The sequence below is a fragment of the Equus caballus genome, unplaced genomic scaffold (assembly GCF_041296265.1).
Source record: "Equus caballus isolate H_3958 breed thoroughbred unplaced genomic scaffold, TB-T2T haplotype2-0000448, whole genome shotgun sequence".
Classification (NCBI taxonomy): Eukaryota; Metazoa; Chordata; class Mammalia; order Perissodactyla; family Equidae; genus Equus; species Equus caballus.
This window is the reverse complement of record NW_027221892.1, coordinates 501,226-518,463: the sequence shown is the minus strand read 5'-3', so window position 1 is coordinate 518,463 and position 17,238 is coordinate 501,226. Positions and strand designations below refer to the sequence as shown.

The 17,238-nt window shown below is 56.7% G+C and overlaps 1 protein-coding gene across 1 annotated transcript; it reads right to left on the bottom strand.

Annotated features, from left to right (window-relative positions):
* Window positions 1-6,659: 6,659 nt before the first annotated feature.
* LOC138922059 (ral guanine nucleotide dissociation stimulator-like) lies at window positions 6,660-16,664 on the bottom strand. The gene is made up of 14 exons (XM_070258897.1): window positions 16,459-16,664; window positions 15,904-16,020; window positions 14,849-15,039; window positions 13,284-13,396; window positions 12,789-13,150; window positions 11,791-12,006; window positions 11,328-11,431; window positions 10,784-10,850; window positions 9,199-9,252; window positions 8,706-8,780; window positions 8,109-8,141; window positions 7,622-7,743; window positions 7,312-7,415; window positions 6,660-6,986 (listed from the first exon to the last, which is right to left on the bottom strand). The coding sequence occupies exons 1-14, from the start codon at window positions 16,591-16,593 to the stop codon at window positions 6,829-6,831; spliced, it is 1,851 nt and encodes a 616-aa protein (XP_070114998.1). The 5' UTR covers window positions 16,594-16,664; the 3' UTR covers window positions 6,660-6,828.
* Between the last annotated feature and the right edge of the window lie 574 nt (window positions 16,665-17,238).

Sequence of the window (17,238 nt, the reverse complement as noted above, 5' to 3'; positions counted from 1 at the left end):
ATCGGTAAAATTGCCCCTCTCAAGAAAGGTTTTTTTCTTTATGTTCAGTAACTTATTTTGGAGACCCACGGGGTCATGTCCAGTGAGATAGTTCTGTTGGAGTGAGGATAGTGCTGCTACAACCTGTCCTTCGTGCCACCTGCGACATGCCCTACTCTGCACCAAAGACCAAGGACGGTCCTTCTGAAGACAGGGCTATGTTTGCATTATGAGTTGAGAGATGCTGAAAAGACCTCCTATGGTTTCCCTTATACCCTACACTACACAAATAGACACTTATGCTTTTAAGTCTTGACATTTCATCTCGAGTGTCTGTTAAAACGTGAGTATCTAGGATAGAAAGCGGCTGTCCTCCAGAATCTTACCAGGGTTTCCTGCTGGCCACTTTGGAGGACAGAGCAGAGTGACCCACTAGGGGAGGGGCGCATGACTGCCGGGCCTTGGGGAAGAGCTGACCGGAAGCTGACTCACCAAGGACTGTCCATGCTTGTCTTGGTTTGCAGTGACAGCAGCTGAACGCAACTTAAAGGATTTTAATTTGCATGCAGCTTTGCACAACAACTTTCCATCTTACTTCATCCTCCTTGCTTCCTGTGACATTTGGGGATAGGATAGTTTCAGGGATTCACTGAACTCGTTTACAATGTTCAAATAGTCTTGTATGATGTGTGCGCTTGTTAATTGAGGTATAATTGACATATACTTTATATTAGTTTCATTTGTACAATATAATGATTTGCATGTATCGTGAAATAATCACCACGATAAGTCTAACTAACGTCTGTCCCCAGACGTAGTCAATATTCATTTTCTGGATGAGGACATGTTGTGTTTTAAGGTGCAGAAGAATCGGTAATGATGTCATACTTTTCCGTATGCAACTTGATGAATTTGAACATAAGTGTCCACCCATGAGACCATCACCACCATCGAGGCCATAAACATATCCATCATCTACCAAAGTTTTCTCCCACCCCCTTTACTATTATCATTATTTTGCTTTAAGAACACTTAACAGAATATATACTCTGTTAGAAATTCGAAGTACAAAACACAATACCGTGAGATTGCTACATTATACGCTAGGTTTAATTTTTAGAGGAACCTCCAGACTATTTTCCATCATTACAGTATTAGTTTACGTTCCCATCAACAGTTGCAAGGCTTCCTTTTCCTCCACAACCTCACCAACATTTGTCACCTCTACTTTTTTTGATAATAGCCGCCCTAACCGGTGTCAAGTGATATCTCCTTGTGGTTTTGATTTGCATTTCCCTAAAGATTAGTGATGCTGAGCACCTTTTCATGTGGCTGTTGGCCATTTGTGTGTCTTCTTTGGAAAAATGGCTATTCTACTCCTTTGCCCATTTGTTAACTGAGTGCCTTGGTGTTTTTGCTATTGACCCGAGAGATGAAAAAAGAAAAAAAATGTCCAGGCATTATGGATGCTTCCCAGTTGATGCAGATGATTTTGTCTTTATGGTGATGACAAAATATCGTGTTGTGTGCTTTTTCTTCAGCAGTTATCATAAGACTAGCAGTAGAATGGCAAAGCAGATAATCAGGATCTCCCGGGTTTCCAGTTTTACAACACAAATAAGACGAGTGGTAAGGAATTCTTGATTATTTCAAGGAAATTATTGAGATCACAGTCCGTGGAATGTAGGACTGACAGGTCCACGAGGAAATTAAAGTGAGGACATGGTGATCTGGCATCACTTCCGATCTGAAGGAACAGGTATCTTCTGTATGAATGTTTGAAGACATATTGGAAATCAGGAATTTGTGGTGGATGAATACATTTTCTGAAGGGTTTATTTCTTTATTTAGGAGGAAGATTACCCTGAGCTAACATCTGTGCCAGTCTTCCTCTCCTTTGTCCGTGGGATGCCTCCACAGCGTGGCCGATGAGTGGAGTAGGTCTGCACCTGGGATCTGAACCCGCAAACCTCAGGCCCCTGAAGCAGAACACACGCAGCTTTAACCACTCAGCCATGGGGCTGGACTCTAACTTATTTAGTTGTGAACATGATCGTTTGGGTTATGTAAATGTCAGGACCTGGGAGTGAGTCGCTAAGAGTGGGGTAGTTGATAATGTCACAATTGATTTAGACCCTAAAGAGGCTAAGAGCAACAACTGGCCAATGGGTTAACCAAAGGAATAGTCAGAAAACACAGAAAGGATGGGAATTGGGATCTATAGTAAGCTGGGGGATCACGTGTCCTCAGAGAGAGTGCCAGGACTTGCACAGATGAGAATGGCAAGAGCAATAAAAGAGAATAAAATCACACTGAAACAAGGAGGGGGTGTTACGAGACGGGGGAGGAAAACTGATCTGGAGCAGTCCTGAGTTTTGACCTTGAGCTTTCTGTCCTTGACCCAAATCTGCTTGACGATGTCCTGGGACACAGGTCAGAAGAGCTCCAGAGGGAGAGAGGAAGGGTGGAAGTACAGGGAAACTGAGATAATTGTCCTAAGAAGCCATGCTTCATTTCTCATTTGGGTCCAGTTTCATGATTACTTTTACAGGACGAGAGGAAAAGAAGTGATGATGGTCAAGTCTTCGCAGAGGAAGCTGCGTGATCGTGGGAATCAACCCAAACCAAAGCCCGGATTAAGAATTCCCATCTCTTTGAGGATGCGCAGTTACATATTCAGAAGGCCAGTTACTAGAATGCCATCCCACCCAGCAGTGAGGGGTCACTGGGAGAGCACGTGGCACCAGCCCCAACAGGTCTGCTGGCAGGAGAGAAGTGGCAAGCCCTTTGGAACTTGCCGTAGCCTTGCAAAATTGCACCTTGCAGCAGAGGTGAATTCCTGCGGGGTGCGCTCGCATGGGGTGCCCCGTCCAGTCCCATACACACCCCTGCCCTTCCTCAGATTTGGCAGAGATGATTCTGGGAACTGGTCTGGGCATCCCATAGCTCCACGGCCAACAATTGCTGGTGACTGTGGAAGATCTGAGCAAACAGGAGGGGACGGGGAAGAGGGCGGGAGAGAGCGATTGTGGACAGGCTCAGCAGCCAGGCAGAGAAAGTGAGCGCCCAAGAAGGATGTGCTGACAGCACCAGGAAAGAGAGGAGACGCTGGTGCCCCTGAGATGGAGCCCGGCACTTCACTGACGTCTCCTTGAAGGGTCCCACGTTTTCTTGCTTGAGCTCTTGCAACTTCAAGACATACCAATCCTTTTCTTTTATTAAACTCCTCTGTGGGACGTAGGAAGCATAGACAGGGATTTCTTGTGGAGGAGAGACTGGATTTCAGCTGAGTAGAGCAAGGAGGGCTTTCCGTTTCACGGTGCTCTCGCATTTTCCTTTCCGAAGTATATTATTTATCTGCGCTTGAAAGTCACAGAGAGTTACCGATTCGCGGGATGATTCCGTTGTCGCCCTCACAGCGACACAGTAAAACCTACCTAGTCGGAATGGATCATTCCTTCTGTGCAATACTCCGGTAGACTCCAAAGATCATTTCAAAAGCGCTGGTATATCTCTGTTCTCAAATAAGAGGTCTGCTTCCAGGTCTCCATTTTTCTGCTCTTTATTGCATGTTAATTCAGAGTTGCAAGGAGGAAAGACCACATTTGCCTCAATCTTTAGATCTCTATGTGCTGGAAATTGGATTCACAGAAATGGACAAGGCCTTTGAGGGATCGTGCTGTCAACAGAGACCTTTTCCGGCATCAGCAACGTGACAATAAACCGCTGCTTGTTAGGACTTGATTGTCTATTGGAGGGATGGAGCTTGCAGTATTATGGAAATCCTCTTTAGAATTGCTTACCTTCACGTGACAGATTTATCAGTTTCTGAGAGTGATGTGTTAAAATAACCTAGGGTGGCGCAGGGCTTAAACTGGCCCACTCCACTTTGGAGGCCCGGCATTGGCACGTTCGGGTCACGGTTGTGGACATTCACACCGCTTATCGGGCCATGCTGTGGCAGACATCCCACGTGTTAAATAGAGGAAGATGGGCACAGATCTTAGCCCAAGGCTAGTCTTCCTCAAGGGAAAAAAAAAAAAAAACCGAGGAAGATTGGCAATGGATGTTAGCTCAGGGTGAATCTTAGCCCTTGGGCATCTTCAGCTGTGGTCATTTGCAAAATATGTAGACCATGCATGTACTGGGCAAGCCCAGGCAGGACAGCGCAGCCGGCCTCCCGCCTGGGTGCTTGGGGCTGCTTGTTGTGGAGCCTCTGCTGGAACCGTCTGGGTGGATTCAGTGCAGAGAATGATGACAACGGACTGCCTTGCTTCACCCTCAGAGTTTCCCCTGAGTTTTCTCCATCTTGACATGCAAAGCAGACACTGTCTGGAGCCCTCGTGTTCCTCTGGGACTCGGGCTTCCCTCTGCTCCTCAGCCTGGAGAGGAGGAAGCCCACGTGTGGACTTCAGGAGATTCCTGACCGCGTTTTGTGGGCTAGCACGTCCTGGGCTTGAAGTCCCCAGGGAATGAGCAGAATCCAATCCAGGTAGGACTGCCATGACCCAGACCCTTCAGGAAGGCAGGTTATGGTCCCCTAACCAGGCAGAGCACCATGACCAGCCGCGGGGTTTGTGGAGGGCGAAGGGAAGATGAAATGGGTCCTGGAAGAAGGTGCTTATAAATACCAGCTACCGAGAGGGAACCAGCTGCAAAACCGTGCATTTGAGGAGTATGAGTATTATTTCTTGATTCTGTTTGGAATAAGTTAGAGTGCATGATATATTTGTGTGTGAGTGAACATATATATATAGCTCTCTCTCTAAAATTTATATCAAAGTAACATAAAGACTGATGAGATACAGGTGCTGCACATGTGGGCCTCTTTTTGCTGGCGATCAGTTCATTTTTGGCCATTGGAAGCCCAAAGAGGCAGCGAGTTATTGTCCTCTGCCGTCTGGTAGGCTCATGACAAACAAAGCGCTGCAACCAAAGGGTCGGCTCTCAGGAGCCTCACGGCCCTGTGAGGGAAACCCCTTGGACACGGTGTCTTCCTCCTGGGCCTGGACTAGCCTTGGGACTTGGCACTTCTCTTTCTCTGTGGCGGGAAGGTACAGCCGGCTCCGGCTTCCATTTAGAAAGTCACCTTCCTGGATGGCTGTGCCATACCAAGAAGGGCCTGGGCTGCTGGGAACCAGCATTTCTCCTCAGCTGCTGGCCGTACTGAGGAGGCCTCCCTGGCAGGGTTCACGCTGCTGTGTGTCTGGGTGACACTTGCAGCCATCAGAAAGGAGGGGAGAACTCAGAAGGGCCAAGCACTTCCTGTGGTCCTAGTCTTACAGGGTCTTTCCCGGGGTGGGGTGGGGGGGGGGCGTTCAAAATGCCAGGTGGTAACCCTCTAGCTCCTGGTCACCGGGTGGGTTCTTGGAGTGAGCTCGGAGCAGTGTCTGCTCACCACCAGACTGGAACCATTTAAGTGTTTTAATTTTGTCAGGCTGTGTTTACCCGTCATCCGTTTGCTTGCGTTCCCTGCTGGACCCCTCAACCACCCTCCTCTCACGACTCATCTCTGAAAGCTTCCAACGGGAAAGGTTCACACCCACACCATAAACGGAGCATAAGGCTGGGCAAGAGAACACAGCCCTCCGAGGGGCTGCATGGTTTATAGGCTCAGGTCCTCCTGCCCCGTTAGGATGAGTCAGAAACAACATGCCTGAGTGTGTGAACAGGTGATTGCCTGAGACCACACACCTCAGAACCACAGGGGCCCAGATGTCACCCTGGGCAGCGAGGGAGAGTATAGGTCATTCTTTGGCCAGGATTAGGGTATCTAATGTTTGCAAAGCAGACTCCACCCGTGATCCGTCAGACCCTGCCAGGGAGGAGTGGCCACGAGGTACGGGACAGAGAGGCCGAGGCATTCGAGGGAATTTCTGCCCTTCCAAGAATTGCAGAAGGAAGTGCACGGAGGCAGGAAATCCTGGTGGACAAGGAGCAGTGATGCGTCGGGAAGGATGCCCAGATGTAGCCTTCAAAGCTGCATCACAGATCTGTCCCCCTGGATACCAAACTTGCAGGGAAAGGAATTCAGAGCCGTGGACCAGGATCCCAGAGGATTCCAATCCAGGTGAAGGGTGAACATGGAGCCCCCAGAGGGGCCGGGGGAGGGAGGGTCCTGCCTGCCCTTAGTCCATCTGCACATGACCTTCTCCGGCCTTGACCCTCCACATGCACGTTTTGAGCTTTTACATCGTTCTCTGCACTTAGAGCTGCTGCTGTCCAGAGCCTCATTAGAAAACGACAAGTTCCTAACATCTGGTGAAGAGGAACCTCCACAAGAGAAGCCGAAAACGTGGCCTCTCCTCCAAAGGGGTGGAAAAGCAGCCACTGTCCTGGGGCAGGTCGTGGTGCTGGCCCGTGCCATTTTAAAGACACCCGCATTCCAGTGGTTGTTGCTCTGCCTGTGAAAGTACCTCCACCCTCTAAATGCCAGGAGCTCTGGGTGCTGTCTCTGCTCCTGGCCCACGTGAACCACACTGAAATGAAGCCGTCCTCTGAGTAAGGGGGGGCGCGGAGGTGTCCCTCAGTATCCAGGGAGGGGCCTGGCCCTTCTCCCTTCTCTCACATACAATAAGCCGAGACCCTGCAAGATTTCTTCATTCCAGGAGGAACGCGAGAGTCTGTGTCTCCTTGACACGAGCACAGGAGGGGAAAGAACCAGACCGTGACTCGCAGGCTGGAACAGAAACAGGATTTTAACATCAAATTCAAAACTGGCACTAACTACTAACACGAAAGAAATACGGCCCCTTCCCAAGTGGTAAACAGGCGCTGGGGTGGAGCTGCCAGGCCTGTGGGGTGGGGTCGTCCCCTCCCTCTTGGGCTCCAGGGCTCCCAGGAAAAGGCTTAGAATGTTCTTCTCCCCATCAGCATGGGAGGAGCCGGCCTGGGGCCCCGCGTGTTTCCCAGCCGCGTCCCCGCCGCTGAAGAGCAGGCTGCACTCGAGCTGTTGGAAGGACCGGGATCTGCCACTGTTGCTGGGTTCTGCGTCAGGGGTCTGGTGACTGAAGAGAAGACACTGATGATTGGGGGGGTCACACCAGTATCCCAGCCCAACACCTCAGCCCCACTGCATTCTGCTCCAAACCTTGTCCTGAGTGTTCAGTCAACACTACCCCATTGTCCCTGACATGGGAGCTGGCATTTCGCTTCACCCATTTCACAGAAGAGGAAGCTGAGTCCCACAAAGGTCAAGGGAATTGTCCCTCACAGGCCTGGTCAGCAGTGGAGCTGGGATCCCCGTGCCGGCTGTCCATCTCCCTAGGCCCGTGCTTAGCCCGAAGCTTTCCGGAGCCCCTGGCTTCAGTCCCTGCCTGTCTGGACACTCACCGAGCCCTGAGCTGAGAGACGCGCGGTTCTTCTTGGGCAGGAAAAACCGGCGCATCTTGCCGGCCCTCTCCTGTGGGGGCTCCAGGTGGCAGGACAGGCTGTAGCTAAAGGACAGAGGGGACTTTTCAGCTACCGGGAGCCACACCTCAGGTGACCCTCCCAGAGACGGCCAGCAGTTGGAGTCCCAGGGCCCCACGGGTGACCATGCGACAAGCCCCGGGACTGACCCGGAAGCCACGGGCACGGGCTCCCTGGAGCTGGCCATCAGAGAGAGTCCGCCTTGCCCTCACCAACTCCTGCCCCGCCTCACCTCTCATCCTCGCTGAGGGGCTCCATGGCCTCGAACCAGGCCCCAAATCGCTCCTCAGCCTCAATGTGGTAAAGATGGACTGCCTCCTGGAGCAGGAAGATCTGCTCGGTGACTTTGAATTCCTGGGAGAAAGGACATGATGCAGACGGGGCCTGGGTGGGGGACCGTGCTGGGGACTCAGACAGGTGAGAAGAGGGTCAAGGAGCTGGTCTGGGGTCTTGGCCCACATGGGAACCCTCCTTCCCTCCAATTCCGTGCAGGACTTGCTCGTTCTCACAGTTGGCTTGAAATAGCTCCTCCTGCAGGAAGGTGTCCTTGGTGCCAGCCCCTTCCCCCACGCACCAATGGGACGGCTTTCCCAGCTCTGGGTGCCGAACTCTCCCAAGGAAAGCAAGGCCCAAGGCATCGGGCCAGAGAAGGTCTTCCCCGGAGGAGTCTCTGATTGCCACAGCCCCACCCTCCGCACGGGGAGGCCACAGCTGCTCACCTCACTCCTTTTCTCAAAATTGATCTCATTTCCCTGGAAGGCAGAGAGCCAAAGTCCATGAGCAACAGCCCCCTTAGCCCATAGCTAGCCCCCGTCTCCACCCTTTCTCAGGTTGCACTACCAGCAGGGTCGACCAGGGAGCAGGCGCTACCAGAAACGGGAATGGGTCCCGGGCAAGACTCTGAGCTCCAGAGCAAGGAGGCCACGGGGCTATGGCTCAGGGACATTCTAAGACAGCCCTCTCTGACAGACAGACAGACTGAGGCCTCAGGCAGGAAGGGATGCTCAGCCACTCGTGTGCTTCCTGCCTTGGAGGGGCCTGGCTTCACTCCCTGCAGGGGCGGGGCCTGAGGGAGAGGCTGAGTCCAGCTCAGACACACCCTCCAGCAGCTCCGCAGTCAGGCAGCCTGGACTGGCGGCTCACCTGGATCCTATATTCACTCATCACTAAGATGGCCATGACACCCAGCTCCCGGGGTGGCTGTGAGGCCCTCACGAGAGGACTCTGCCAAGGGTTGTGAGCTCAGGCCTCAGTGCAAGTCTCTCCTCCCAAATCTCCGAATCCTGATCCCCAGCTCCACCTCCAGGCTCACTCACCTCCAGGTAATCCTCCATGTTGGTGTCCAGCAGCAGTAGGTAATTGAGGAATGTGCCAAGGAAGGGGATGAGCCCCTGTGCCAGCGGGGTGGAGACGGTGATGAGATCCCGCTCTCAGGAGCCGTCAAAGACCTCTCCTCCACTCCTCACCCCAGCCTCCTGCCCAGCCCAAGCTACCCACCTAGGCGGCCTCCCCCCAATTTCCTCCTCTTCTCTCCTCCAGGAACCCCAAACTCCTCCAGGCACCTCCCAGCAGCCGGCTCTGGCAAAACCCAGGGTACGTGGTCCCCGCCCCTCCCTGTCCCAAATCCGTTGTGCGCCCATCCGTTCCAGGCCTCCTCCTGGTCACTTCCAACGCAGGCATTTCAGGTCTGTGGCACCAGGAGCAGGGCTGGAGGAGAAAGGCTCCCTCTCTGCTGGTAGAGACCTCCGGCTAGGAAGGGGAGTCCCCTCTCCTGCGACTCCTGGGCCCCTCCTCCACAGGCACCCTTACCTTCTGGGCACCTGTGGGGCCCGTCTCCAGGCTGGTCAACATAGAGGTCGCCTCCTGCCAGGGTGTTGACAGGGCCAGTGAGCCGACGCTCCCCTCCAAGTGTCCTCCCAGACCCCTCCCAGATCGGGGACCCTGGACATGTGGCCCCAGTCACCTGGTGCCCCTGCGGCTCCCGCCTCCAGGGTGCTCTGATTCCAGAGCCATCCCAGCTCCAACACTCACTCCTGTGTGACCTTGGGCCCGCCCAGGCCTCCCTGAACCTGTTACCTCGTCTGGAAGGTTTGACGAACTCTGTCTGCCTCCCACAGTCTCCTGAGGCCCAAGCGTCACCTGACCGTCATCACTGCTCTCCGCTCAAGCCTGCCTCTGGAGCCAGGTCCAAGCTCCCCACATTCCTCCCCACCCTTGAGCCTCGGCACCCACTGTGAGGCCTGCACCACGGCTCATCTCCCTCTGGCTCCCAGATGAGGAGACCAAGGCCCACACAGGGGCAGGGACTTGCTCAGGGGGCCCCAGAGGAGAGGCTGCTCCCCCTCCCAGCCACAGGCCCCTGTCTCCTCTGCCTTCACACCACCCTCTGCCCAGCCGCTGACCACAGTGCTGTCCTCGGGACTCTCAGGCTGTGTTCGGGCCCCCAGCTGGGCCGAGCCACGGATGGAGGGAGATGAGGTGTCTCAGGAGGCCTGGTCAAGTGGCTTCTGCCAGCCCCAACGCCCAGGAGTCTCTGATCCCAGGCCGAGGCCAAGGCCTTGCTAAAGCCCTCAGCTCCCTAGGATCCCCTCAGGGAGTTCCCCTGCACAGAATTCTTTCTTCATCCGCTCAGGATGGGGACCCCGAATGCCACGTCTGACTAGCAGGGGAGGGGGCGACCAGGGCACTGCGGGGTGGCATTTCCTTTCTGTTTTACGAGGAAACTTCTGACGTCTGGGCGGGAAGGATCCCTGAAGAAGCCATCAGTTCCCTGGGCACTTGCCCTTGCCCTCCGGGGCACATGTCATCGCCAACAAGGACCTGGGTGAGCATCCCACTGGGACTGTCTGCAGCGCCCACTTTAGGGGCCAGAGTGGGGAGTCACCGAGGGGACACAGATCTGTCCCAGGTCCAGTGTCCGTCCCAAGGCTGGGAAGCCCCTGAGTGCCCCCGGCCCGTGGGATCCGGCAGTGCCCATCCCTCAGGCAGGCAGGGTGCCCTTCTTGCGAGGCACAGTGAAGACAGAAGGAGCAGTGGGGCCCTGGCTTCCTGAGCACAGACTGGGCTGACTTCGGAAGAAAGGAAGCCCGCCCACTCGCTCCAGCCAGTGGCCAGGAGGAAGATGCAGGGCAGCTGATGGAGCAGCATGGAAGCCAGACACCGGCACCTTCTGCCAGGTCCTCAGCCTCCTGGAACAGTCCAGCCCGCACCATTCTATCCCATGCCCCTGGCCTCCTGTCCCAAACTGCCCCCACCTGCCCATGGAGCTAGCACATCCCTCTTCCTGTCCATCTTTTCCTGACCAACTTCACGTGACAGGAGAACCAAAGCTCATCCTGCCGGGTCCCCTCCCCTCTCGCTCCCCCTCCTTCCAGATGTGCAGCCTCCGTCTTACCTTCACCAGCTGCCTCCTGCTCACCCACTGGTCTTTGACGAACCTCTTCAACTTTCGAGAGCTCTTCCTGAGGGGAGAGGAAAGGAGGAAAGAAAACCCGGGGCAGTTGAAGGCGAAATGCCTTTGGCTGAGAACCCGGAAGGTTCAAAGGGCCTGGGGCCTGGACGAGGGTTTTCCCCGGGTTCTTCGGAGCTCTGAGGTCACCGTGGGACTCGGGTGGAGGCTCTCCTGCGGTCACCTGGGGCCTCCATTCCCACTCCGACTGAGCACATTGTTTCTAACAGCGTTGGTTGCCGATGAGGGCTCCGTTGCTGCGAAGTACACCCTTGGAAATCTCCAGTGTGGCTCAATCCAGGATGTGACAAGGGGGGAGCCACTGCCTAGGGTCTCAGAGAGTCTCAGAGACCCGAGCAAGGAGGCCAGTCCCCATCCCTAGGGTCCGCTGCCTCCCAGATGGTCCTAGCTGAATGAGGGGTCCATGGCAGTCGCACGGGGGATGTCTGGTCCGCCCTGGTGGTGCTTGGATGGAGCACGGCCTACCCACCTGGCAACTCGTCCCCATGTCTTTTGCAGACGGCTGATGGAGGGGCTCTGCAGAGCAGACACGATGGCACGCAGGGACGCATAATTTCCAAGGACTCGGCACTCCTGAGGAAGGGAAGGGAATGAGCTGCGACGGCGGGCTGGAGCCCTGCTTCCTCTGGCTTGTGTCCCCTCGTGGGCTTCTGCTGTCCTGGATGAGGCAGATGCCCAGGGAAGCGAGGGAGGGCACACCTGGGAGCTGATGAGTAACGCTCGCGGGCAGGAAGATTTTAGCTCAACCCAGGGCGGGAAGGGAGCTTCCCACCACTGGGACCAGCACTCAAGGTCAGCAGGCCCTTGGCAGCAAGGGGCCTAGGACTTTGCCGAGGCCCAGACCACCGACTTCAAGGCTGAAAGCTGCGAGAGGAGAAGGGGCAGTCCCCCTGACTCCAGGGAGGGGCTCCCTGGACCCTGCCACTACTGACCTTGGCCACCTGAATCCACAGCTCGACGACTCTGGCCCTGTCCTGGGCCGTCATGCTGAGGTCCCCAAGGCACGTCGTGATGACGCAGCCGGACACGTGAAGAAACTGGTTGATAGTGGCCCGAACCGTGGGAGCCAGGTACTCCTTGCTCCCATTGGGCCGCTGGCACCACACAAAACCCAGGCAGTGGCGGGGCTCCACCTTCTTGAACAGCTCCTGGGGAGGATGGGGACTGTCACCTGACCCTGCCACACCCGAGCTCAGAGTCTGCAGGCCCCCGCAGCCCCAGGCAGGAGGCACTGGTCAGCTGCAGCTCAGGAACCTGAGGAGGTGGCCTGAAGCTTCTGGGAGTCTCTGGGTTTTGTCTGTGTCCGCTGAGGCCGCCCAGCGCAGGATGACCGAGGACCCAATAGGGGCGGGGAAGAGAAGTCCCATTGGCTCGCAGCCCAGTCTTGCTTCCCCCAAGCACCAGAACACGGCTCACACCTGCCCATCTCAAGGGGCATCTTCCACCCGTTCTCATCACCCCCTGGTCCCACTCCCCTTTCAGCTGCACGTTCCCCCGAGGCAGCAACAACCATGGGCTTTGTTTGCCTGTCTTCCATGTAGGTAAGGACGCACTAGGTGTCTAATAAGTACGGAGGCTGTTGAGGCCTCCTGGGCCGATGGGTGAGTGACCCAGGACTTGGCAGCACTCCAGTGAGCTTCCCTCCCCCACCAGAGGGCTATTCTCTGCCCCGCTTCCTCTCTGTTCGACCTCATCCATCCGCACAGCCACTCTGCCCAGCAGGTGCCCGCCCTTGGTGTGCTCTCTACTGTCCATGTGGGGACAGCAAGGACTTGGGGGCCAGAAGGTGGCCCAGGTCACCCGGTGGGTGAGTGGGGGAGCTGTGACTTGCACCCACATCGTTGGATTGCGGCTGAGGGAACAGGAGGTCTGGGGCAGCTGATGGCCCACCAAGGCGGGCCCCACCTAGCCCAAGAGCCCCGCTGCTCACCGCATCCATCCGGGTCAGCTGCTCGGCCACCAGCTTCGGAGGGAAGTCCAGCAGCTTAGGCCTCTCCTCTCTCAGCTCGGCGCTCGCTTCTGCGGTGACTTCGGCAGCTGGAGGCAGAGATCGTCCAAAAGTCAATGGCGCATCTTGCTCCAGCTCAGAAGCTGGCACTGGGGCTGAAGCTGATGGCGCTCGCTCCGGCCCTGGAGAGGCCGATGGAGGTGAGGCTGCTGGAGGTGAGGCTGCTGGTGGTGAGGCCGCCTCCAGCTCCGGCGCGGACGGTGGAACTACAGCTGGAGCTGCCTCTGGCCCCGGAGCTGGCCCTTGCTCTGGCTCTAGAGCCGGCAGGAGCTCTGGAACTGGCGCTGCAGCAGGAGAAAGAGAAAGTTTCACCTACGTACCCGACTTTACAAGACAGGAGAGACTCCGCTGTCTTGAAGGGAACCCCAGCCCGTGAACCCCACCGCAGACAGTCTTCCCAGACTGCTGTGCCCTCACCTTCCAGCTCTGCCCTCCTGGGCCCCAGATGTTGCAGCTGGACCTGGGGAAGGTAGGCAGGGCCTCCCAGGTGCGACCCAGGCCAGATGACACGCAGAGAGGCCAGCCGCATCCTGAAAGAGGGAAAGGGCGTGGGCTCCCAGAAATCCTGCATTGGGTCCAGCCAGGTTCCCACCATAGAAGACGCGGTACTGGGCGGAAGCAGTTGGGCCACAGAGCCAGAGGCCTGGCCGTCGCTTCCACACTGTCCTCCCAAGGCACCCTGCTTTGGGTCTGGGCCCTGTGCCTGCCCCTTTCCACCAGGGGGGAGTCCCACCCCGGCGCTGACTCCTGTGTGGCCATCCTGGCAGTGGCAGGCCTGCTCATCCAGCAGGTGGAACACGGGGTTTGTGTGAGTCTCTTCTTCCCACTGCCACTCTTCTCGCAAAGAGGCTGGACACAGTCCAGCCCAGCCCTCCACGCCCTTGTGCAAGTGGACTGAGGACTGAGGCCGATGTGTGAGCGGCTCGCTAACACCCCTTCTCTTCTGGGCCTGCTGGTGGTGGTCAGAAGGGGTGGATATGGAGAAGGGGAAGCGGAGGGAGACGGGACTGTGGTGGGGATGGGTCGCCAGGGAACAGCTCAAGCCAGCCTCCCCTCTGGTTCCCAGGGGCTCTGGGACCCCACCCACAGCTCTCTTTCACTCCTATCCCCTTGCAGTAGAAGCCATCAGACCTCAGCCCTCCCAGAGGAATCAAAAGATGAGTGAGATCAGAGTTGTGCCGGGCCCGCCCCAGCCACAGTCCTCTGTCCTCTTGTTCTCCCCCAGCCCTGTTCTGTGGAGACAGGAGGCCCTCGTCTGGCACTCAAAGAACACTCAGGTCTTTAGTTGGCGCTGGGGTCCATCATGCATGAGAACGTGGGAAGAGGCCTCCAGTCGTAAAGGAGCATAGGAGGGCATCCCCTGGGACAGGCCGGGGACAGGATCTGTGGATGATATGGTGTGTGACTATCTGAGTCTCAGGCTGCTGCGGGGGTCCAGGGGCTGTGTCTGCTTCATTCACTGCGTTGTGCCAAGTGTCTCTAAAGCTCCCGCATGTCACAGGTGCTTAATATACAGTGTTCTCGAATGAACTCCAACCAGAAGCATCCCCGGTAGCTGAGTGGGCCTGGGGCCCCTCTGCGGCCCCGGAGACCCCTCCTTGGCTACTCCAAGGACCCGCCCCACGACCAGCTGGATGGAATCCCACACTCCCTGCCAGAGTGCTTTCCGTGTGCCTTTGCAAACTCAGAAAGGCCCCATCCCAGCGATGGGGGAGCAGACTGCTCTTCATCGGGGAGAGGGAAAGAATAACCAGGAACAACCACGGCACGTCTCTCAGCCCCTTCTGTAGAGCCAGGCCCCAGGGAAGCACCTGCCGTGGCTCATCCCATTCGTGCCCACCAGAACCCGATGAAGTTTATCCTCTCCCACTCCACTTTGCAGAGGAGCAATCGAAGCTCAGAGAGATGGAGGGCCGTTTCCAAGACACACAGCTGGCAGTGGGCAGAGTCACCACTGTGCTGAGGAGGGGCTGGGCACTCACGTAGCAAGTAGGTGGTCCAGGACCCCGTGGGAGGTGAGGACAGCCGCGCAGTCAAACACGATGGTGGTGACGTTGGCCATGTTTCGAGGCGCCAAGGCTGGTCCTATGGACGGCGGCAGCCTCTCCAGCAGGCCTGCCTGGAGGGCCCGCATCCTGCAGGCCTCATTCCGCTGCCCGAGTGACTCTCCGCGCTGGGTGAGATGAGGAAGGACACAGAGTCACCAGCACCAGCGTGAACCTCCAGGAAGTCAAGGTCTGGAGGTCCCCCAGGAACTGTGAGCCCCTCAGGGATGTGTGCAGAGGAGGGACAGGATTGCCCACAGCCAACCGGTTTCCAGGCTTGAAAAGTCCAATTTGAGTTTGGGCGGGGGGAGGATTATACGATGAGTTCCTCAGGACACTTGGCTGGCTTGGCAAGGACAGACCGCCCCGCACCAAAGCGTGCATTAAGAGCACTGACCAGCGAATCCAACACAAACATCCCCATTCTAGAGATGAGAGGACGGAAGCTTCGGGCTGCCAAGTGGCTGCTCAGGGTCCTGTGCGTCGGAACTGAGAACCGCCCTAAGCCAGGGCTGCAGGACTCCCCCGCTCCCCCACCTGAGGCTTCATGTGCTCCTGACATGAAGGGAAATGTCTGGTGGGAACCTCAGCCCTCCCCAGTCGGGAGACAGTGCACGGGCAGACAGACGCTGTGAGGATCTGGCTGACTACAAGAAAGGACGCTGGTTTTTCTTTCTTTTACACGAAAGGGAGGTTTGAGACCCTCGTTACAGAGGTTTCAGATTCAGAAAATGGCAGATTTCAAAGATGCCCCTGGCCGAGTGTGAAGCGCAAACATCAGTGTTTTGTCTACTCCGCCTAGGGTTAGGAAAGAGCGACTTCCCACCCTCCTAGGTAGCTGGTGAGGAGGCGTGGAAGTCCAGATTCCTTTGGGACTGGGCCCTTGGGACACTCCAGTGGGAAAGCCCTGGGCGGGTCCAGGGGAGGGCTCCAGATTTGACTCTGGATTGTGGACACACCCCGGTGATCTCAGGGCCCCGGGTGTCACTCACTCTCCCCTCAGTCCAGCCCCGGGCAAGGTCGGTGGTCTGCTGCACTTGCCCCCTGTCCAGGGAGATGGAGCCGTAGGACCCATGCGCCAGCTCCTGGACCATCTCCTGGGTGGAGCTCTGCAAAGACAGCGTCCGGTGGCCGCGGCGGCAGGTAGCAGGGGCCTGCCTGCACTTGCCCACAGGGGGAAAACTCTCCCGCACACCGAGCACAGACAGAGGGGCATCCGCATAGACCTCCAGACAGGGAGCGAATGAGATGACACCTCACGGGCTTGGGATTCACCTACGGGTAGGGCGGCTTGGCTCCCAGCACTCACCTTCCATCCTGCCAGCCACCACCCGGGATATGAACACGACATACCGCCAGGCTTCCAAGCCCTAACCGTCTGCTCCCGTCCAGGGTAGCTCCACGCTCATCCCTGCCTTCCGTCACTCCATGCCCGCCAACACACACACACAATAAGGGTCAAGGGGTGTGGGGCTGCCCGCATGGGAGGGTGGGATCACACTTGTGGCCTGACCCGGAGTGGCCCGCCCTGGGCTGCCTTGTGTTACCTGAGGGTTCCTTCTTCCGAATGGCCTGAGGTCTTGGAGGTGCGGTCTCAGCCAGTGTCGACAGCGCTGGAGAAGACTGTCATTGTTGGCTCTCTGTGCGCCAGAGCCTCGCAAAGAGGGGATACACGAACACATCCTCCTGTGTCGAGTGTCTCTGGTCAAATGGGCTATGTGTACAAAATGGCTGCCTGGTGACCAGAGTTCTAAGCTCTGTTGGGGTCGGTCGCCAAGGAAGTGAGGTCATGTCTCCAAGGTTCCAGGATGGGGGGCCCTTCCCTCCATCAGACCCACCCAAAGCCCCCTCGGGGCTGTTGACCGCTCACCCTCCTTGCCCGTGTCATCTCCCGAGCTGTACAGAAAGTTCCATCACAGCCCTCCCCACAGCTCCTTGGGATCGGAACCAGCGCCCCAGCTTTGAAGAGAGAGCGCCCAGTTCGGATCTCCTTTTTCCTAGCAGTTCTGTGTCCTGGAAAAGCCACTGTGCCTCTCAGGGCCTCCCCAGTCTCCCAACCTGCACGATGGGATGGCGCTAGAAACACATTCCCAGGGACGTCTTCGGGTGGACATGTGATAACGCCTCCCATATCTGGGAGGTGGTGCCGCCTGGGTCTGGTCCCCGAACTTAGAGGTGGAAGAATTACAAGAAGGGGTGGATGCAGTCGGGAATACCTCTCCAAACAGGCCTGGATTCCAGCCGTGTGATTTGGGAAAAGTCCCTGCCCCTTGGGGGCTCCTTGTCAGGTCTGCACCTTCAAGGGTTGGAAGTTCGAGGAAATTCAG